Source organism: Acromyrmex echinatior, chromosome 2, assembly GCF_024713525.1.
Source record: "Acromyrmex echinatior isolate Ae372 chromosome 2, ASM2471352v2, whole genome shotgun sequence".
Taxonomy (NCBI): Eukaryota; Metazoa; Arthropoda; class Insecta; order Hymenoptera; family Formicidae; genus Acromyrmex; species Acromyrmex echinatior.
The window spans coordinates 7,593,322-7,618,048 of NC_141853.1; the positions used below are offsets into that span (position 1 = coordinate 7,593,322).

General features: G+C 33.3%; 1 protein-coding gene and 1 long non-coding RNA gene across 25 annotated transcripts in view; both read right to left on the reverse strand.

The window, feature by feature from the left end:
• The window catches only part of LOC105154299 (serine/threonine-protein kinase MARK2), a 77,762-nt gene that overhangs the window by 27,033 nt on the left and 26,002 nt on the right, over positions 1-24,727 (reverse strand). For 6 of the 24 annotated variants that reach the window (XM_011069736.2, XM_011069728.2, XM_011069729.2 and 3 more), the window contains exon 1: positions 1,207-15,034. The exons of 3 other annotated variants lie outside the window; for them this stretch is intronic. In XM_011069736.2, the coding sequence (XP_011068038.1) occupies positions 1,207-1,943 (737 nt within the window). In that variant the 5' untranslated portion in view covers positions 1,944-15,034. Of the gene's footprint in view, positions 1-1,206; positions 15,035-15,893; positions 16,162-24,727 lie in introns of those variants that run through there. 15 more of the 24 variants (XM_087402810.1, XM_087402814.1, XM_087402820.1 and 12 more) reach the window with 15 other exon arrangements.
• LOC147910441 (uncharacterized) overlaps positions 16,586-24,727 on the reverse strand; it is a 61,737-nt gene continuing 53,595 nt past the window's right edge. Inside the window, exon 3 of the long non-coding RNA XR_015544077.1 lies at positions 16,586-22,991. This is a non-coding gene — a long non-coding RNA (uncharacterized LOC147910441). The remainder of the gene's footprint in view (positions 22,992-24,727) is intronic.

Genomic DNA, 24,727 nt, shown 5'->3' on the forward strand with positions numbered 1-24,727 from the left:
TAATATTAACACGAAGATAATTATATAAACACCGCATGATTAATACATACCGATATGTCTTTAGAGTGCTGATATTCAATGACACCCAGTAGATTATTTATTTATCGAAATATCTGTCTCTGCAAACACGTATATTGAAAGAAGAATCTGATAATAGCTACCAAATGTTGAGTGGAATAATTCTAATCAAATGTTAAGTTACATTTAACATTTAACTAAAAATAATTTTAACTTTTCTGAATATTTAGTAATATTGTATTTTATCAAACGGTGATATATTATGTTAATAATATTATGTTTTGGAATACTTACTAAATATTTAGAAAAGTAAAATTTATTTTTGATTGTAGTTATTGAACATTTAATTGAAATTATTTTATTCAACATATGATAGCTATGGATCAGAATCTTTCTTTCCCAGTGTAATCTTCACTGATTTTTTCTGGTTAAACATTTAATGATTTACGTGTAATGGTGACAAACTGACGGGAAATCACGGAATGAATCGTTGCACGATTGCGACATTGCGTAAACTAAATGTCAATTGTAGTGAAGAAAAGAACACGTGTGGGTGTAAACGGACAGTCAATTGTATGAATCAGGCGTGTATAGGTAATCGACGTGGCGACGAGGATCAAGCGGAGGTTGGACGGCGATTTCCTCAATTATCACTAAGGCTATCGCCACTCTGTAAATGTGCTAACGGATCGTCTGCGTGTGCTTGTATGTGTGTATGCGGATATTGACCGATTGAAATGCTATGGTTCGAATTTTTCGATGACGATTAACGTGCAAAAATTGAGATATAATCGATCATGTGGGTGAATGCCTATTAAATTTCGAAACTCGATCAATCTTGAATCTTTTTATCGAGATAAAGATAAATTATTCTTAAGATTCGTTTTGACACTTTTATTATTTCTTCTCAATGAAAATGATTATTCCAAATCGATTGTAAATAAAAACAGATAGCTTTTAAATATTTTATAAAAAGTTAATGATTATTTTAATATTATTTTTTTTTTCAATAAAGAATCTCTCAAATATATGTGTCATTGAGATTACTTTGTTTTTAGAAGAATAAGAAAAGAAAATACAAGATCAGATGTGCAATGCTGTTTGATGAATGATAAAAGAGATATCGATGATAATGTCAATGAGTACAGAGATGATTGACGTATGATGTAGATAGAGTATATATTTTACCCTTCGGCCTCATCATCGGTGGCATTTCGCAGCAAATCCTCGTGTTCTCGATATCTAAGCTGAACTTCCGCTCCGAAATCCGAGCTGTTCTCCAGCTGACGCGTCCTCGCGGCAATCGTGCTCATCTCGATGGCTTTAACTTGCTGCTCCAATCGTTGCAGCATGTCGGTACTCTCGAGTGTCGTCGTACCCGTCGACGCTATTTGTTGTTGCTTCAGAATCAAATCGAGACTAAGCGGCGCCTTGGGCTCTGCCAACGGTGGAACGGGTGTTGCTAAATCCATCCTTTGTTGGCCAAACGAAAGTCCAATAGGTTGGAGAATCTTCGATTCATTGAAGATTCTCAATTTCTCCTCCAGATTTGCGTCCACATTCGTGTCGCTGAGGAGTCTCTTCGCTGAGGAGTCTCTCACGTAGAGCGGACTCGTGGGGATCATTTCCTTAGATCTGATAGGGTTTAAAGCGCCGGCCCGTTTCTCAACTACTTGCAAACCCTTGTCATTCTCTACCAGTTCCCATTGCTTCAGACTCTCGAAGGGTGTATGCGGCGCTGACAATCGTTTCGATGTGCCCATCGGATTCATTTCCGATTCACCAACAGTCTGTCGATTTGCCAGGTGGCGTACTGTCTTATCCGCGGGCGACGGCATCAGGAACTTTCGTGCACCTGTCTGTGGCCGAATCAGACTTCTGCTGGCCTGTGTTCGTACGAATGGACTCTCTCGATCGTCCATCATCGAGATATCTCACGTGGGAACGAATACGGGAATTGGTCGCCGTTGCTGTTTCTCAGACTCTCCTCTTCGATCTCGTCTTCTTAAGACGGTTCTTCGTAGGTAATATCTCGGACACTGATAAATCTTCAACATCGATTCAACGGCCAAACCGATCAATGACGCAGCATGGAAGATTTAGTTTCTGTCAAGAAGAAGACTCGTGTTTTTTTTTTTTTAAGGAAGATGTCAAGCACTGCGACGATCATCACTAAACACATCACATAGAACCCAGAACCTGAGAATGAATTACGATCCATTTCTCTTTCTTCCTTTATACCTTCATTCGATTCACAATTACATGTATCAATAAGCGAACAAGCAGTACGGATACAGGCTTTTTTTTTGTAGATAGGGAAATAAAGCTTTATTGGCAGCACTGTGTTGGCTTTTTTTGCAATCGTAACATCGTAGACAATAAAGCAGATAGATACACAGGAACGCTCGCAATCTCGTGGATTACTGCGGTTTAATATGAGTAAACGTGAATAAAGCTCGGAGAATTGTAAATATGCGTATCTGTATCTGTGTGCAATTTAGATGTTGATTATAACACTTTAATAGAACGAAATTGTTAAGTCAAATGCACATTGGAAAATTTTTGTACATTTCGTATAGATATTAAAGAATTATTTAAAAATCTATTATGAAAAGGAGTTTCAATGACACTTAGGTATCAAACGATACTATTAAATTCATATAAAAATAATATGCAAATTTTGTCACATATACATATATATAATATATACCAAGTACAAAATATAAATAAGATTTTTTTTGTTAAATTAGCAAGTATCAACAAAGAAATAAATTCGATATTAATCTATTAATAAAATTTACAATAAAGGAAAGAAAGGTATTCACACATTTCATGAATGTCATAAATATTATTTTTATCGAAACAATTGAGAGAGACAATCCAAGATATATAAAGATATCGAGAAAAGAGCTATATATGTCGTACGCAGAGACGTTTTAGAGATAAAAAAGCGTGTACTTACACAAGTTTCACCTCGTTTATTAACTAACAATGAGATAAATATTCCTTCCATGATTAATGTCATGAACAGTTGACGTTTTATGAGACCTAAGAAAAATTCATTATTCAAAAGTCAAGATGCACATAATAAAACGGTGTTTAGTATGAAATTAATTTGCGTAAAAATATTTTCGTGGAAATACACAATTCGTATTATGTCATCCAATCTTTTATATTTGAGAATTCTATTCAATTGTTTCACCGATTGAATTAAATTATTAAGATTTAATAAATGTGATATACGTAAGCAGATAAAAATTCAAGCGACTTTTAAATATTAATTTTCTTTTCTATAGTGATTTTTCTCTGATAAAACGGTTGATAAAATAGACAAATATAAATGAAGCAACCAATTTTTGTACTTTACGAGTATTTCTGTTCATTCTCTTAGATGAAGCAGCCAGGCGGAAATTTGTTCCGAGATTGAAATGAGAAAATCTGGAAAGGGGAGAAATTGAATCCTCTTCGATTCATTGAAGGGTAGAGAAGCCATTTTGCCAAACTTGGGAAATTAATCATGATATTTCGAAATATTATAGTTACACGATGTAAAAATTACGGAAACTTGAAAAATTTACCAATGACAAATAAATATTAATAAAATTGTACCCTAATATGAGTTAATGTTAAATATAATTTTTATAATAATAATTTTGGATAATCAATCAATTGCTGTAAATATGATTGCAGAATAATCAGGTTGTATTTAATCATATTAAAAATTATAATATATGTAATGAGTTCTTCGACTCTACATGGCTTTAATGATTTAATATTATGATGCGTATAATCAAATACACGAATTTTTGTCGGTATTAGACATATAATTTTTAATTGTTGCAAAAAAATGGATGTAGAACGAGTATAATTTTTTGGTTGCAAATTGTTATACTTTTAATGAAGATAATAATGTAGGTAGTATTTATTATGATTATTTTAAAACTTTCCATACTTTTTGAGTGAAGATTTTATAAGAGGATTTATTTTTGCCGTCTATATTAGCTCGTAAAACACTTGCGAATATCGTATGTGAGAGATTATAAGATTAAAAGGTGAGATAACAATATCTTTTTGATTGTAGACATTTAAAGATAGACAAATTTTACTAAAAAAATTTAAATTAATAAAAGAAGAATAACTAATATACTATAATATTATAATGCTATAGTATTTTATTTTAAAAGATATTGGCTGATCAATTAGCATTGCAGACTAACTGAAATTTTCGATTATTTGTCAAGATAGTATATATCTCACTCAACCAATTCGTCGAAAGATATCGAAGAGAACTTGTCGAACGACCGACGCAAACACCGACGCTGTTTTTCAATGAGGCGATAGAATCATAAATCGTGAACGGACGGAATAGAGTACGGAGATTAAAGAGAGATTTATAGACAAAAGACATTATACGAGATATTCGCAGGCCTTTTCCTGAAAGAGAAATTTCTCTCTGCGAAAAAGTTGTATGGCTTTCTAAGCAATTTGGTTTTATTTATCTTCGTAACTTTTTGATAAATAACATTAAATTCAAAGCGAGTCTTAAAATTCAATTAATTATATCCGATTAAAACTGAAGAAAAAATAAAAGTTTATTGTCGGCTTTATTAGTGAAAACTCTTAAAAACTTTTCCATAACTTTTTATTCTCCATCATTTATTACTTAATAAATACTACTATCTTAATATTTCCGATACTATTTCTTCATAAGACGACTCTAATGAATATATTTATTTAAAAATTTAAATATTGCTTTATGTTAGTTACAAAATCTGATTGTCAGGAAATATAGTGAGAGATTGTACACCTTATATATTTCTAGTGCAAATTTGTGTTGCAAGGCATTTCAAAGAAATCTTTTTCATGAAGGTTGAGAGAGTTCCGGGGAAGCATAATTGTTCGAAGTATAGCGTAATCATCACGACTAAAGCTTTAATAAAGAAGCCCAGATCTGCCTTTGTATTTATTAATTGCTGTCGGAATGTTCAATAACAATGCGAAATTCTCATTATTTCGCACAAGCGACTTCGTAACGGTGACCGTTTCTCTTCCCGCGATTAAGAAATGATTAGATTATAAGGACTTCCCGGATGACCGCAAATGTGACAAAATTTCGACTAATCCTTAGACAAGCGGAATGCTGTATTACTAATCTACAGCAATTATAAAAATACAGCAACAAGACTTTAGTAAAACGATAAAAAAAGAAACAGAGATTATAAAAACTCAGAAAAATGCTCTCTAAATATTATACTTTGGAGTGGAATTTCACTCTAAAGAGTAAAAATTGAATCAACTTTGAAAAAGAATAGCTCAATTTTTAAGTAAAAGTTCTAGAGAGTGTAGTAATAAAAATTTAATACTTCTATTTCAATTGACATTTCGAAAAGACGATTACATGAAGATTCAAGAAATTTTTTCAAAAATCTACATATAAAATCTGAAAGTATATTGAATACGATATGCTTGATATACTCGAGTATTAAATTAACATTTCTGAGAACGTATTACGTCACTATTTTTTGTGGCCGAAAAAGAGGCAAAGCAATTACGTCGAAAAATTTCTTTTTATCAACTAAATATGCTGCCGATTTTTGAGCACTACGTTTTATTCAATAATACACACGGCAGTGTGTATTTTTCGCAAAATTAAAAATTGCAATTCGAAAAATTATAGAGTATGAATTTTCGTCAATCATGATTGTACACGCTATCAGTTGCGTGACATACGCGCGATGCGTGCCGCACACGTCACATATATGGCACACGAATTTACATCTATCCGAAGTCTTTGTTCAGGTATGTAACACTCACTCCGCACTCGATTTTTCTCTTGAGAGTATCGATTCCGAAAAAAAGAAGAAACGAATGAAAGAGAGGCGATACTAAAAGATTGCGTGGACAACGGTCGGTTGTGACGAACTGGGTCCATTTCTCGAAAGGTAGCGATAAATACTCGAAGCCGGTCAACTCAACTTCGTTACGCCATTTATCAGCGATTCTGATAAGCGATAACGTGTCTACCTAACACTCGACATTGATGATCGTCGAGCCAAGAATCTTACATATATTGTACGCACAGAGCCGGGAAACGATAAAATATGTCAAGAAATGCACGCTGTGCTAAAGTGTAAAAGTAACTCAAATTATTATTTTCCGGTTGATGTTTCGAGTTATCAAATGTGTGATATGATAATAGTGGTGATAAAACTGTGAAATGTAAATGTTATCGCATTTTATTTTCAAATACAACGGTTCTAAATTATTGAAATAATAAAAATCCAACTTAATAGACCGTAGCGAAAATATCATTAAAGAAGTGATTAACTACGAATGAAGAAATATTTTAATCCTTCTTTTAAAAGATCTTTAAACGAAGTCATAGAATACTTCGACATCACTGATATAATCGTAATGAAAGGAGGATATTAAAAAGAGGTCAACTTCTACCTAAAAAGGTGTAAGTAAGAGGAATAGTTTTTGTGGATAAAAATAATTTGAATACTTTCTGGATAAAATAATTAAAGAATTAGCGTTTGGGAAACACTTCGAAAATTGAGCACGAATATGATGTTGTATTTATCCAAATTTCAATGTTCATGCTTAATTTTCGAACTTTTTAATAACTTTGTCGTATCCAGAAGGTTAAAATCTACAAAAAATACTTCTTTTACTTATACCTCTTTGAGCAAAAGTCGGTCCCTTTTTAGATCCTCTTTTATTACATTCTATAAATGGAATTAAAACAAGTGGGAGATAGAAACGTAACATTTACATATATGTATACGTCGTAAATGCTTAATAGACACAAATACATGCGGATTAACTGACTCACTTAAATCGCGTACGTTTCTCGTTTATTTAATAAGCTCAAGTGCGCGTGTTTTGTGCTGTTTCGTGTCTTTATTTGCTCTCGTAGATTCGTAACTATTGCCACGCCTCATGCACAAGCATTCTAGAAAGAATCGTCGAGATAAGCTCTATAAATCTTGGAATATATAGAAGCACTTCACGCTTCATGTATTTAAAATATTAGATATATTCTAAATTTCTCTCGTCGTTATAAATATCTTCAAAATTTTTCTATCAGCTTGTAAATTCTTTAAACAGAAAATTAATTATCACCATCAATGATTCTATTGGTATCTGAAACAATAATTTTTTTGATAAAACACTTCTGTTATAAATATCAATGGAAATCAATTAACCAGAATAAACGTTAAAAGTTGCAAGCAATTCAATGTTGGATCGATTCTACTTCAACTAAAAATTTGAAATTATACATTATTTTCTGTGGCATAAAAGAACTATATGGAATTTACGATAAACGGTTCATGGAATATATCACGAAATTCTTACGTGTTGAATTATCTGAATGATTTTATCGATCAAAGCAATTCTGAGAACAATCGAGAGCACAGCTTATAGATACTCTGCCTGCCTCTCGCACGAACAAATTTAGCAGTTTAGTGTTTCCAAAACTGTGTCATAAACATTTGGAAGTATTTTGGACGCTCGCCAGACTTTCGTCGAGACATAATGTCAGTGTCAGAGCGTTATAAGCAAGCAGGTAAGAAAGGGAGTTACTAATCATTAGACAGCGTAATATACTGACACATGATAGATAGGAGCTACACTATTCTTTCTCGTTAAAATGCTGGAAGAAGCCTGTTTGTATAGGTACGCTGCGTGCCAGTAGGATGATGAATAAAAAAATTCTAATTTGTTATGTAGATAAGTGAATGACAAGTATATCACGAACTTGGTTATACGATGGAACATGATCAATACAGAATAATATAGTTTTAATTCAAGTCAATATGCAAAACAGGACTCGTAACGTGCTCTATAATGAAGATTATTTAATGCACTAATAACGTAGTTACAAAATAATGTTAAATATATGTTAGTTTTCTTTTTTGTTCGATTCTTCGATTTTCTTATTTACTACTGTATGAATTGATAAATTTGCCCGATACTGCAGTTCGCGATATGATAAAACTTACTGCTAGCGCGTACGTATGTACGTAGACTGGTATGTCAGTGCGATGCTGCATTGTTCGCAGTTTTCGCGTGCGACACGCAATGCACCGACACGCGGTCGCGCCATTGCGAACACTGGCGAAGGACTTCGTTAGAGGGCCGTAGAAAAAACCGACGAAATGACCGGCCTCGTCAGCAAATGAGGATTTGCGGTCGAGAAAGCAGGAGGATGACGTGGCTGCGAGCGTCGGTTAAGAATGCTCGGGAGATACGTACTTCAGTGATAAACTTCACCGTGTAATTAATGATGCGTTCTGATAAACTGCACCAGGAATAACAAAAGAAACCACCGCCATAGAAATGTTGATATAGTGTAATGAAAAGAATTATTGAGCTGATAAGATTAAGTTGGTAAAGATCTTGCAAAGAATTTATTAAATAAGACAAAAATTTTCTCGAGTCAATTTCTCGATGACTCACAACAATCATTGTTCCCATTAGATTTTTCCGTGCGATAGAGAATACGTTTGCTATACGTCAGCGAGGTAAGATAACTCTAGAAAGAAATGAAAAGCAAAGAAAAATAAAGATTACTTTCAGAAGTATGCGGCAGGTGTGAAAGTTAAATAATACACGGATATCCGGGCAATCAACATTTTACCACGGGTTAAAAAAAGCGTGTAAGGAGAGAATTTTGTGCGTGTGTGTTGTCTGTCCGACACATGAAGGATGTATTTCCTCGGGACGCCCACATTTACTCGCGATAACCGCCACCGCCACCGCTTCTTGACAATGTCCTTTATGGAGCGAAACGTCGCGCCCGACAAGGCGCATCCATCGTGGCACATTGCATTTGGCTGTGTTAGAAAAGTCGAATGGAACGTCTTCATTTCCGGCAGTGCCGTTACCAAGGCGAAGAAACAAGCTCTAAAAGCGTCTACGAAGGCTATAAAAGAACGGTCAGCCACCAATTTTCAAGCTACGATCTTAACTAACGATCTGTTAACTATGAACATCGAGGCAAAAAAGGGATTTTTAATTGCGATATGTTACGCACAACGCACTTCTATCAATAATCATTTAATTTCGAAATAAATCAGCTGCTCCTCTATTTGCGTTCACTTCGATGATAGAATAAAATGAAGTTTCAAATTAGAAAAATATCTCATCGTATAACTATTTATCCTTTTTTAAGGGTATCGTCAACGATGAACGTATCATTATTGATGTATCATTGCAATAAGTTACAAACAAGGAATATTTCTCGACTACAAAAGTCTGTTTGCATATTATTGTAAAACAAATTAAGTATATAGTACATAACAATTATTGTAAGTAGATATAATATCATAATATCTTTATCTTCATACATGTATAGATGTTATTATTGAAAATTTTATATTTATTTTTTCAATCTTACATTCGAAAGTATCATTTATTTCACTGTGTCTAGCTATCGTCAATCTTCGTTAATTAAAAATTGTTTGTTTATCGTTCAATTTAAATCCGAGTGAGATACGATATCGATAAATGCCGCGTCAATGAATCCGCATTCATTCAAAATAAGAGTAAAAATGTATAGTTATGCTACATGCGCGTGTGCCGCGATGTGCGACTCACGATTAGCGCGATAGTTGGCGCGAGGTCTTTTGTTCGACGGTAACAAATACCTGCAATCACGAGGTAGTATTATCGAGAAGCCAGGCACGGTATCATACGAAATTGACACGAGATGATTCATTCGAAAAAAATTCTATTGCATAATTAGAGGTATAAAATGATTGTAAATTGTATATTTTTAGAAAAAATGCTTTTTGCGTCAACGTAATACCTTCATGCTAAATGTTACAGATTGTCATTTGCGAGAAAATTTACGAGGTATAAAACGGACAGGAGGATTACTTTTTCCCCGGCGTAATTTCCGTTTTTAACATTTACAATGAGTTTCATTAAATTTGTTTAAATTGTGAAAAATGATTAAGCATCGAACGAGTAAATCGAGTCTTCGTAACAGTTCGAGTGTACATATATCCGTGTTGATAAGAAATTTCACTTTGCTGTATTCCGCAAGATAATCAAAATGTCACTTGGAGTGAACCGGGAAAAACTACGATCATAATACAAAATTGTCAGCATTTTTATTGCGGTATGTAAACCTCTCCTTTGCAGAGATTACGTAAACGGTATTGAATAATTGCTGCCTCCAAGTTCTCCAAACTATAATCGGAAAGTATTACAATTGTCAGTCGATTGCTTCATGTCTTTTTGTGCATTCAGGATATTGTAACAACGGCAGCTGAGGATGAACGGAAAAGACGTGCAGCTTGTTTATCGTTTTTTTAGTGCACGACGGTCGTCGTGAGAATCCTATTGTCGAGCGGAACGAATACAAGAGATAGTATCTTGAGTAGCTCATCGCTTTTGTCGGTCGAGAAAAAAGCTAGATGAAAAAAAAATCAAATAAACGAGCGAGTAATTATAATGCTACAATCGGAGTCTCACGAGAAGAAATCGTCTTACATTTAAAGAAAAGAAAACGAAATAGCTAGACGCAGTGAAATAAATGATACTTTCGAATGTAAGATTGAAAAAATAAATATAAAAGTTTCAATAATAACATCTATACATGTATGAAGATAAAGATATTATGATATTCATCTACTTACAATAATTGTTATATAATATGTACTTAATTTGTTTTACAATAATATGCAAATAGACTTTTGTACGAGAGATATTCCTTGTTTGTAACTTGCAATGATACATCAATAATGATACGTTCATTGTTGCGTATGTCTCTTTGTTCCTTTCATTTTATACCTTATTTTGAACGCTCAAAAAACAGTTCACAAATGAAAAATAAATTTCCCTTTGTGTCCACGCTGTGCTTACGAGCGAAATGGAAAATGGAGGGAAGAGTATTATGCGTTATCTCGTCAGAATAATGGCCGTTTAATCAAACTTTCCTCGTCAAATCCGCAATTAAACCTGCTATTGGTACATGTCGGGTCGTTTATCGCCACAAGCGCGATAAACTCAAGACCCTTCTGACGCTTGTCGCTCTTTCGTTTGAGTAACTCATTATTTCGATTGAGCTCGGTTGCAATAGCGACTCTTAATTAATACTGCTCAGCGATCGCTAGTTTCTCTCCATATCACGATTATAACATGAAACATGTTGTATCTCGTGTCATATAAAGAGCATATGAAGAGCATAAAGAAATAAAAAAAAGAGAAAAAAAATTTGTTTCGTAACACGACTTTTTTTAAATCTCTTGGAAAAAGTGTGCGCACTGTAATATATTTTCCATCAAAAAATGTAGAATAAAAATGTGATAGTTATACGCGATCGAATTAATTCAAATTTATGGAATTCTACGAAGTAGTTTATAACGATAATTAATGTTAAAAACATGCATACGGACTTCGTACCGAAAAGATCAGTTATAATGTATTATTGGTTTATGCATACAGATAACTATATGATTAAGCGATGTTGACTGCAACACCGAAGGATAGCCGGAATTAGTCACTTTTTGCTTTTCGCGGCGAAACAAAATCGCATGATTATGCGCATATTGTACATTTATAAATTAATCAGCGATAGTAATGCATCATTAAACACAAATGACAAAATGATATTTTTACGTGTTTCCTGTGTGAGTCGCCGCTGATTCGATTAGTCGACTACTACGAATTATGAGTGTATAAATATCGAGCCACTTAGACCGTTAATTTTCTCACAATTAATTGCGCAAACAAGAGACCGTTGGATAATCTTTTGATGACAGTTTCCAATAAGTGAACGGTGTCTGATCATTTGAATATAATAGGTTAATTCACATTCCTTGATATGTATATCACGCTTGATTAAGTATATTCAATACAATACAGTACAAATGATAAAAAGAAGTATTGACCCTTTTTCTTGTGCAATATTTTCCTCAAAAAAATTTTTAATCGTAAAATATTGTAATAACGAACTGCCCATTAAAAATAAAATAATACATTTTACACAAATAACTTTATCGAATTTTCTCTCCCCTTTATAAATAATAGAAAATAAAATTAAATCAATAAAACACGTTCAATAAAATTATCCAGAAATTTCAAAGACTCACATTTAAATTATTAAATTCATAGTAAGGTCATTAATAATTTTTTAAAATAATTTAGTCTTGCATGAGGTTATCTGATTCATTTTAATTCATTCTTCCTGTACAATAAGTTTGCGAGAATCATTTTCCAAGAATCTATTAATTTTGATTAGACGTTATTCATTGTAGAAGGAAAATTGTTAAAATGAACAAAGAGCCGAGTCATGGCGAAGGAAAAGCAATCCAAGTGACCCGAAACACACGCGTAATATTGCAAAGGGTAATGAACAGAGTCTCGTACTAATTATGCTTGCGAGGCGCAACCATAGAATTATATACGGGTGGTTATATAAACCGTTAATTCTTATACACTTGCGCGTACTTCCGTACTTCTATCTATTCTTTCGTTTGCTTTTAACACATGCGTTATTCGCGGTACCGTGAAATCTGAGGGGGGGGAGGAAGAAGAAAAGGGAGAAGAAAAGATTACTCCAGCTGTAAGATGGCTTGAAGTCGTTACGGTAACTAATAACGCGGAACGTTTTCGGCCATGTTCGCATAAATTCGACTTTCTATCTTAAACGCGATGTAGGTGTAAATTAAAACGTGCTCTCGCACTTTTTTATTTTTATGAACAAAGAGGAAATGAGAATGATAATTCGATCTACATAAATGATGTAATATAAAATAAAATATACAGAGTCTAATGGGAAGTTGCTAAAACTAATCAGCTGTCATTTTTAAACGCATGTTAGGAACAGGAAAATAAAATATTTTTTAATAAAAGGACATTTGGCAGTTTTATTTATATATAAAGATGATCAAAAATATTTGTATCATTTAATTAAATGTTTCTAAAAATATCAATCTGTATAATATATATTTTCGAAATGCTAAAAAAATTCTTAATAATATTTACATTTCAAATTAAAAAAAAAACTTTATTTGATATCTTTTTTTGCCAAAAGAGATATTAAACAAAGTTTAATTAAATTTAATTAAATGATGTAAATTTTTCCGATCATTTTTACTTTATATGTAAAGTATTTATTTTCTATTTAAAAATTTTTTTTCTGTTCTTATGTGCGTTTAAAAATGACAGCTAATTAGGTTCAGTAACTTCCCATGGAACAGTAACACCCTGTATATTAAATTATTTCTAGAAAGATTCGTATTAAAGAAAGTCAACGTAGATTTGATAACATTAGTGCGATCGTAACGTGAAGTATGCATCGCGAAATTCGCGCGCAATCGTGAATCTCTTCACGAACAATGTATAATTATCATTCAGATTATTCGCAATAAAGTAGCTGTTGCTTTGTGCTTTGTGCCTTGCAGATAGAGTCTAGACAAATAAATCATACATATATTTGTGTACAGTGGCGTGACGTAATGCTACAAAATCGCACATACTGGTATCGGAATTTGTTTATACTTCTTGTTAGCTTAAGAGGGAAACGTAGCGACATCGTGTTGCGAGATCGACACGCGAGAAACAATTTTACTACGCAACCTAACCTTGTTAAGGACACGTTTGCTTGGTACATTAGCGAGATTTGTTAGCTAATTCAATTTTTCGCAGCTAAAATGTTCTTATTGATTCATTACGAATATTATGTTATAAAATTCGATAATATACTAAAAAATTTAGTTGAAAAAAATTAATGATTATCAATAACTTATAATAAATTATGATAAGATAATATCTTATAAGTGATCAATATAAAAATGTGATTAATTATATATTCCCCCCAAGATTTGTTCGTTAATTCAATTTTTTATAATTGAAACATTCTTATTATGCGATATTACGTTATAAAATTCGATAATATATTTAAAAAATCAGTTGAATAAAGATTAATGATTATCAATAATTTATAATAATTATGATAAAGTATAATATTTTATATGTTAATATAAAAACTATAAATTTCCTCCAAGTTTGCTCATTAATTCAATTTTTTATAATCGAAACATTCTTATTGGCTCGTTATATATAACATTATATTATAAAACTCAATAATATATTAAAAATTTCAGTTAAATAAAGATAATAGTGGTTATCAAGAATTTATAATTATGATAAATTGTAACATTTTATACGTAATTAATATAAAAACATGGTTAACATAAATTCCTCCCAAGCCTACATCGTCACGTGCAATTCACCTGGCTCGATCGGATGAGATCACTCGATTAACGAAATCACTCAAGCGTTATCACTATTATCACAGCATTCACAGCTTACCGTAATCACACCGTGAAAAAGCATTAAAAAAAAAAACCTCGAGATTTCTGTGTGAAGAACCGTGTATCGTCGAGCGTAATGACACGTTATTTTCACAGAGCACTTCGACGGTTACACTTTTCCAATATCTCTTCGTTAAGCTCGAACGCCACAACGCAGTGCGGATCACATTATCGTCTCTCCCTGATAAAGAGTTCGGGCATGATCGCCGATCTTCGCGAGAGTCTAAGGTCCGGCACGGAGCGCGAAATGTCGAAAACCCGTAAGCACCGGGTAAGGAGAGGAAAAAAACTGTGTTCGGAGTAGAGTGTGGTGTGGTGTGGCACTCGGTGCACGCACTCGTGACATGCGGTGACGCACACGCAAGGCGTCAACTGAGATACGATACGATGCGATGCGCGCGCTCCTCTCGTTCGGTTCCGGCTCGGTTCGATTCGAGTCGACTCGACTCGACTCGGCCCGGCTCGCCAATCGCCAATCGCTGTGCGCGAGCGCCGCGCCGAGCCGCGCCGCTCCGCTCCGCTCGGTTTGGTTCGTTCTTTGGTGAGACGCGCGGCGCGCGGCATCAGCGGCACGAAAAGTGGCTCGAACGAAGAGCGTGCGCGACGGACGGCAACCAGAGTAACTCTGCTATGCTTGATGACGTAAACGGCGAGCGACCGGCGAAAGCAAGTCGCAGCCGGCGTTTGTGACTCATGAGCCAACCAGCCGGTTCACGTACGGCCGTTTGGAGCGCCTGCTATCGTAGGACGAACTCGAGGTGCAAGTGCCGATAACAGTGCCGTCCGTTCCATCGATGACGCCCGACGATTTTTTATCGTGGATTTAATAATTTTAAAGATTTAAAAACGTTTGTGTTGTAAAGTAATGATATATCAGGAAGAAATTAAGAGATTACGAATTTGGAGTATTTTTGTGAATAGTTATATTCCTTCTTGCTTTAATGAGAAATTTTATAGTATTAATATATATTTTTAAGTGTTCCTATATTTATAAAAAATTGTTATTTCAATCATGTAATAAATCAAAATGATTTGGACGTGTTTCCTATTGTAATTATAGGGACAAAAGAAATTCTCGAACTCTGTTATTTTGTATTTTGCGACGTGTATCAATCATGTTTTGTAATATACACTTATTATTATTTTGATATTCTTAGGAGACTTGATGTGGAATATAAATAAATATGTTAGAACAACGTAAAACTATGTACTTGTTGTACTCTCAACATAATTTCGAATTTTCTAGATTTCAAATATATCCTATATATCTATTCTAATTCATTCCAGTCGAACATCTGGTACCTCATTATACATTCTGAATTTGATAACGCGAATTCATAACTAGAGAATAACCCATTTCAACAAAACTATGTATCTACAATACATTGCAACACAATTTGTAAATTCACACGTGTGGAAAGAAATAAAAGAGAAAGAAAAATAATCGCATATTAATCAAAAACACAATTTTTTGCAATCACACTTTCTCTCGCTTGTGATTTTTTTCCAATACAAAATCTAATCACTTTACGTCCCATTACGAACCGATTTTCCTAGTTAGTCAATTCACAGTTTAATTATTGCGCCTCGGTAACACACGCAAATAGCAGAAAAATCGTACGTGATAGATTTCATCGTTTCGCGGAGGAATCGCGCCAACGAGATAAAAGAGGAGCGCGTGAATCACGCTCTCGCGATCGAAATCGCTCACCGCGGGCCCGTCCGATCCACAATCGGCAACGCTTATTCGCCGACTTCGGGTCCGGTGTCTAGACTGTCTGGCGGAAGACTGCTCGCGGTGCTCCACCGAGAACTGGAAACTCTTCGGGCCCCGCTTAACCAGGGAGTTGCGCCGCGCGCGCGATCGCGACCTTCGTGCTCTCTGCCGGGATCGATCGATCGGAACGGAAGTCGATCGCGGAACGAATTACCGATCCACGCGATTCGGGCGAGATAAAAGGATAATTGCGACACGATGCTCGTTTCACGTTTTACTTTGAGCGGCTTTATCGTCGCGCACCGTTATTATCGGCCAATCTTAAGTCCTCGATTCTAATTGTAAGTGATAGTTTTCAAATATTTGCACGATAGTTATATAGCATAGTTCCATGAAGGAAATTATGGTATAATTCTTAAAATTAATTTTAGAATTTTTTTATACGTAATATAGACTGAGATTAGCTTGAGAAAGCAATCAGTTCGTGTGTGAAGCAAAAGAGTATTTTTTATTTAATTAATAATAATAAAAGAATGCATTTATATATAAAGTCCAATTAGACTTAACAGTTTCTTTCATTTACTCGAATCCCAATCTGTCGTTTCGAACTGTGCGAATTCTTAGTAAGTTTAGACGGTTCCGTTAATCCGGTCAAAGTTTGACGGCATGGGATATAAATGATCGAACGAAAGGAATTAATTTTAGGCACGGAACTCGGCGAGGAAGTGTGACTAATCGTTGGAATCGACAGATTTCTTTCGTCTCCATTATACATTTAGAAAAGTCTAAAAAAAGAAGTACCATTAACATTTAGCTTTTCGACTTTTTAATTCTGTGATCAACAATTCGAGCAGCGCAAAAACTGATAATTGTGGAAAATGATTAGAAAAATATAAAGAAATCTCATGAAAAGAGAAACTATTCTATTAATTTCTTTTATTCTTTATGAAAACTGACTTTTTCTTATCAAAGAAATAATTTTTTGATCAAAGAATGATAATAATGATAATAATGACAATAATTTTCTGATTAAGAATGTTTTCAGTAATCTCCAATCGTCAATATACTTTATAATTATAATTTATATTAAAACGATTGCGTTCAAGTAGAATGTTTATTTTGCAACTATTGAAAGTTTTCTTCAAATTGATTGGATTACAATTTTAAATGTAGAAGAACAGTCCTATGTCAGCGAAGAAACTTCCAAAAAGCTGCGAAAAAAAAAACATTCTGCTGAATGTGCCTGATTTAAAAAAGCGAAAAACACTTTCAAGCTTAAGACAAAAAAATGAAATCCAATTTATTAATTGTAACATCGAACATGAAAAAGATACTTGCAAGAAGCAGGTAACAATGCCCGATAAAAAGTTGCGAACATAAAAATTTAATTAGTGAGAATAGATTCATCAGAATCTATTCTCACTAATTAAACGACATATATTTGATGCAAATTCTCGTCACGTTTGTTGCATATATCGAGGAACTGAATTTTAGCTGAACGATTTGGCTCAGCAGCGCATCTTTTCTTTCGAGTAACAATTTCGCAAATAAATGCATCGTATATTATACGATAAGATAATTACCGGCAGTCTGGAAACTTGATTCGCTGAACTGTTGAAAAGATAGAGAGCGGCGGAAGCGTACGGTTACAAGGATTATCGGTTATCTCTGCTTTTTATTGCTCTTTCCGCCGTGGTGGACCACCCGTGGTATGCACGTTGATTAACTTTCAGAGTGCATTCCTCTCGGCTCGAGAAAGATTCAAAACGTACAGAACTAACGTTTTCAAGATCCGGAGATTTTTTACAATATAAAAAAGAATTTCCTATAATATGAATAATCTTGGAGATTCACATTTTGTTGGAGGTCCATTATTTGCGTTTTATTTTTCATTATTTTTATATGGACGTCATCTAAAAGCGTAGATAAATGTAGATAAATGAATAAACGTTTTTCTAAAGTCTAAAATTGAACGAGTATACAATCGAGTAGATTCATGTATTTACACGCCATTCAAAATTTTTAATTTATTTTAAGTATTACGCTCATTTGAGAATTGATCGCGCGATTCATCATTGACAAATAGGAAATTTGAAGCGGGTTCTTACTTCTGCAAGCGTTTTATCGGGGTCACCGTGACTAAGGTCGAAATAATTGGAGCACGAAGCCCGTATTTTTTCAACCGTTGCTATCGCAATTTTAAAGGCGCGACAGAAATATCAGTATAATTTTTTCTTGAATAATTATATCCTTCAGAGAGGAATTTTAGAGACATGGTCGTTACGTTCACAAGCAAAATGTACAAGCAAATGTACGTGAGTCTAAGATAAAAAAAATAAAAGTGTAAATAAGATAAGAAGGAGATAAGATACAAATGGGAGTTTAGATATACTTTCGTGTGTACTCAACATATTTTTCGCACGCAAATTTATTTTTACTTCTAAGTTAAACTCGATCCCTTCAATAATGATTCGCTCGGTGAATTGCAGGCGAAGCGTTAACGTCGACGGACCTCTCTCATTTCTGCAATCTCCGGGATCAGTCTATAGAACGAGGGGGATCTAGTAACCACATATATGTATACTACAAGTGACCAAACAGCCACGTCGCACAACGCAGTGCGCAGATATAGATATATAAATTTAATTCATTAATTAAACTTACTCAAGTTTTACTTTAAAAGCGTCATAAGTTTGTGCAGTTAATGAAAATAAATATATTAAATTAATAAGCGTAAGTTTATATAAGTTTATAGCATTTCGCTCACTAACATCAAATCTTTTATTTCAACAATTTGATAATATTATTTTAAGTACCTTGGGAATATCATGGAAATAAAGTATAAGAAGTCGTAAATTATTAAATCGAAATAAAAATGTCTATAGTTTCATTGGTGTAAGATCTATGTTAACAATTAAACTTTCAATAAAATAGACTTTTTATTAGCAGGCTGCGCAGTTATATGATGATATTATTCAGAATCAACCAGCACTTGAATCGTGGGAATAATTATTGCACGATACGGATCGCAATACAAAGGATCGCGTGAGATCCTTCGGTCAGTGCTGCCTCCTTTCTGACTTCCGTTCACGCTCAAGCATACGGCAAACGAGTTTTACATCCCGGTGCGTCCAAAGGGTTTCACGCGGCGCGATTATCTCCATCTGAGGCTGGGTTTCGATTCTGCATTGCTGAGTGAATCACGGGAGAAAAAGAGAAAGAGAAAGAAAGATCAAGAAGGGTCAAATATAAGGACATTAATGAACGTCGATATCGAAGGTTTTTAAGTAATAAAAATAATAAAAAATTAAATATATATATATATAATATATATATATATATATAGAAATTAAAAAACAAAAGAAAATTAGAAACTAAATAATAAAGAATATAAAAATTTTAATTATACAGTTTGAAACTTTGTCAAAATAACTTATAAATAAAGTATTTGTATTTAATATAATAGTAAAGAAACTTGTGTAAGCATTTTATGTTATAATAATTCTAAGTTTTAATTTCGGTAAACAAGATTGATCCTCGATAAAAGAAATTGTATTGATAGTCTCTTAAAAAAATTCTGTTGACGCTCGTGCTTTTCAATAATGCGAACAAAATGCTGATAGACTTTGTCACTTATTACAGCAGTATTGCCTGTCTATAGATGGCAGCACTATCTTAAAAGAGTATCAAATGGCTATTAAAATGCTATAATATAATAAAAATACATAATAATATAAATAATTATACGCGTAACGCGTGTCATTTATCTTATTAAATAATGTGATATTATTTATTTGTCCTATATTTTTACTTGCAAGCTTTAAACGATGAATTATATAAGCAATTAAAAATCTAATTTTAATTTGTATGATTTTGGTATGTTTGATGTAAAGCGACATGTTTTTACGTTATTGAAGATAAAAGTATTCACGATACATCAACACATCAGGAAATTTTCAAGCGTAAAATGCCATTTGCAAACAATAGACTTTTATCTTTTCGAGAGTATTAAACGATGGATGAAATACAAAAGAAACGGAGTGTGGAGTAAACTAAAAGTTTCCCGCAAGACACAACTTTCCTGTTATTACTTTCTTTATTTCACACGATGAAATACTCACGTAGATGTTCCCGATAAGCAACTTATTGTGAATTCCTCACGAAAGTTTTCTATATCACTAAAGCTTAATCGAATTATATAAGCGACTGTAGATGCATCTGCTTTTTCTTGCAGAACCAAACGGGATAGAAAGTGCAAAGGGATGTAATTGAATTTATATCTTCGTTATTATATCTCATTAGTAAGTATCGTAGATACCTGGAGCTTCGAAAGCGCATTAGCCGATAACTTTGAGACTCTCGTGTCCAACTTTCGCTTTAACAAAACCAACTTTTTCAGAAAGAAAAAAAAAGCAATATGAAAAAAATGCATGTAATTTTCGATATAAAAGATAAAAGTATATAAAATTGCATTTTTTAAAATTATATACATTTACCTCTTGTGTTCTTGTAAATACATATACAATTTAAAACAGAAATAGAATATGTCAGAATATATGTCAGAATATATGAATATATGTCAGAAAGATATAAAGCATAATATCTAAATGCGTCACTCGAACTGTTTCGGATAACGAAGAGTTGCTAGTATCAGTTCGATGAATCATACCAAATATAATATAACGATACTTCACAAATGCAGATTAATACGGGCGTTTCCGCGGAAACAGTCGATAATTATGCTCTTATGAACTTTTATGTTTAAATACAATTCATGAGACAATGGCAAAAATTACATCAGCTACATGATTAGATCTGGTAGACCCTTAATGAAACGCGGAAAAGTTGAGGAAGATGCTTATAGAACTTATGAATATTACATATGTTCGGACGACGACCACATTATATCATAACTTCTTTCGTCACGTGATCGAGCACGATTGACCCGGCAAGTATGCAGCGAATTAAGAAATTAATGAGTTTGCGCAATGAAATTTTCGGCACCCATTTACTTCGCCTAGAACACGTGATTGTTCATGAAATATAAACGTGATTTATAAAATAAAATCCGTATGAGATACACAAGAATAAAAATAACAAATAAAATTCAGATGTTTGGTATTACTAATTACTAGTTTGTTGCAAAGTGATCTAATTTTAAAAACAGAATCCAAAACGTTGCAAGGGTAAAACGGGGAGTATAGTTAAAATATTTTCGATTTCGATAAAATTCAGTTTAACGAGGACATACTCACACGCTATTATCAGAGCCAGTTTGTTACAAAGGCTGAAAATAACTTATCGATCGGTATCGAGATGGGGAATGTCTTTACGACGTGAAAGAAGAGATCTCCCAAAGACTCTTCGGATTATCGACTCTTATAGTCGCGTTTGTTAGAGACCGACTTCTTGAAGCGAGAAAATTTCACACGAAGGCGCGGTTTCGCGACCCACGCGCAGAGGATGCAGCTTTCCCACACGTTAGACACGATTAGCGTTGGCATTGTTAATAACAGACGGTAGAGAAGTTCCGAGAGCGCTAAAAGGATCTCTCGAACGCATTGCGTGCTACATAAAACGAACTCGTTTTTTCGAACGAGTCCGAAGAGGAGTCACGCACAACGCATTTGCATGCATGTGGCGGCGCGCTGCGTCAGACGTGTATATGTAAGTCAGATACGCTCTGACTTACATATACACGTTAATACACGAGTTAGAATCGCGCTAGATTAATTGAAGAGTTGGATCCACGCAATAAGAGCGTGAAACTCGAAATTTTCATTATTCAAACAGATATATAATAGCTACAACTTATAAATATTACATCAAACTATATATTCGTTCATAATTGAACATAATTTTTGACCCATATTTTATTAAAACTGTTGACTTTCAAGCCTTTAAACTAATTTTCTAAAAGACAGTTTAATTATTCGTGCTGATGTTGAATTCAATATACATTTATAATCCCAATCGAAAAATTTATTTCCAGACTTATCCTTTAATAATTTTTTCATATTATTTTTATAGTAAAAATTATATACTTTTTATCTGTTTTATTATGTTTTTCTCAAATATATAAATAATAAGACAGAAAATTAAAATTAAAATTAAAAATTTGTCCTGAACGAGAAATATTTTGCAATATATATTAAATTTTTCTTTATTTCTTGGTTCGAATAATGCAATCTTCATGCCAGGCTACATTTTATCAATTTTCTTCCAGAACAGACGCATTTCTATTTGCATAAATATCTTCTCTGTAAAGTATGTATTTATTCCGTGCTATTACAGAGATCGTATGCAGAATATTCAGAATAAAGATAATAAAAGATATAAGATTATACAAATTATAAGAATGATCATTGCATTATATTTGATTCACACATAATATTGTGAGATGAGAAATTAGAAAGCAAATTCCTCCTCAATCTTGGCATCGTAATCTCGAAATATAAATTTAAATTTGTATCTAAAGTGTTTTTGCAATAATGGATTCGTAAGATTGTCAACTTGGGAAATCAATTTTCTCTATTTCGTGTTGTTATTCCAGTAACAAGTTGACGTTATTTGTCGTCATTTTTACGTCAAAATGACAACAAATAATAGTTTATTATCTTAATACTGAAATTTCTTTGCGTCACGTATTTCAGTTATAGAAGACCAAGTTTGTCGCTCGAAATACTACAGTATGTCACAATTACCAATCTCAAAATAATTAATTATATAATGAAACAGCTTAGAAAATAAAACGGCAAATAACACTAAAGAGACAAAGTTAAAAAATCTTACTTGGAGAAACATACGATTATTATTAGACGACACAATTATTCTCGTTGCAGCCGCGGCCTCAGACTCAATGGCAATTCGGCATTGCTAACTGTCATCGCATCACCAACCAAACAATTATCCGTCGATGCAAACAGCTGCAACGTAAATGGCGTAATTAATGTCGAGTTTGGACATGTAGCTAATAAGCGCGATGTAAATTGGTTCCGGGTTATCAGCGAAATCAAGAATGACATTGTCTTTCTGAATAATTATTTAATATACGTAAAGTGAAAAATAAGGTTTGCATTGATATATGCTGTGACGAAGATACTTACAAAATATATGAATGCAAAAAATATATGAATATGTTATTAAATAAGAAATACGATACTATTTTTACTTTGTGCGTAGTCTTTTTTAAGAACGCCCCAGTTTCAAAATCTTTCCAAGCTTTCCCAATGCCTCTGCTTAAACAGAATAACGAATAAGAATACGCTATTTTAAAAGTTGAAAAATTGAGAAAAGAAAGAACCACATAAATTGGAATACGACACAGCACTCTGTGATCACGGAGTATAGACAGGAATTATCTCACGATTTCAACTGGGACAATATAAAAATTCTGGACAAAGAAAATAATTATAATAAACGACTATTGTTATTTTACAGAAATAATTCATAAACAAAACAATGGTTTGAATAAAAAAAATGATGCAGTATTTTTAGATTCTATATATACTGCTTTAATTTCTAAGACTTGAGACTTCCCCCTTTTTAGTAATGCTAACTTTAGTAATGCTAAGAATAATATGTGTTATTATATAAACATATTATATGTTCTCATTACGAATATGACCTGTGTATACTAGTAACATCGATAGTCATAGCAATCTGAAACTCATAAGTTAATAATGTATATATATTATAATCATTTTGCATTGTATTTTCGCTCGATAATTAATTAACATATTATATTTGTCGCAAAACAGTAAGCCAGGAAGTTTAATGATAGTTTTAAGTACAAAATCACGATGCAAATGATACTTCAATGACGAAAAACGTATTTCAAGCGATTCGACATAATACAACGTCTTTGTATGTAATTGTAAGAATTTTATGTGCAACATCATTGTATGTAATGCATGAATTATTAGTTACGCGACGATTAATACTGAAGAGGACCCAAAACGCAGATTGAAATGTACATTTATTTTATCTTATATGTGAACTGAAAATAATAAAATTATTGTGCACTGAAACTAGCGTCGGCTCTCGGAGGCTTTTTAACTATTATTGATTTATATCATTAGAGCCTATACTTGTTTGATTATTGAAAAATTGAATTATATTTTCCAAATCTTCATTAATTCGCTTAATTACACCGTTGATAATTTAATCGAATGTTACAGTATCGTACCGAAACAAAAGTTATTTATTCGATAACGTGCTCATCAGTATCAATTGTTTGAAAGGACTTTAAAAAGCCTAAAAAGGAAACACCTTGCTAAACACTTGTGTATGCATTCATGTATTTTTGTCGCATGTCGGGATTAATTATGCAGACACATCGCAGCGCACAATCGGCGTCGGCGAATAAAAAATTTCCATTCAGACATCGCTTCAGCAGCTGCTTAACGATGCATCGCGCAATGCGTTTGCTACGCAAATATCGAGATGCTTTTATCTGCGTTTATGGCTTTACAAACCCGCATGACGATACATGGCAAACGTGGATGGCGAACTAAGAATAGTTTACAGCTTTACGAAATCGGAGCTTCTCGATATCGAAAAGCTTCTCGTGTTCATTAGTCGAAAAACACCAATGGCTTAATTTATGCTATGCATTATCATTGTATGATAAATTGTGACAGCAAATACAATATATCTTAAG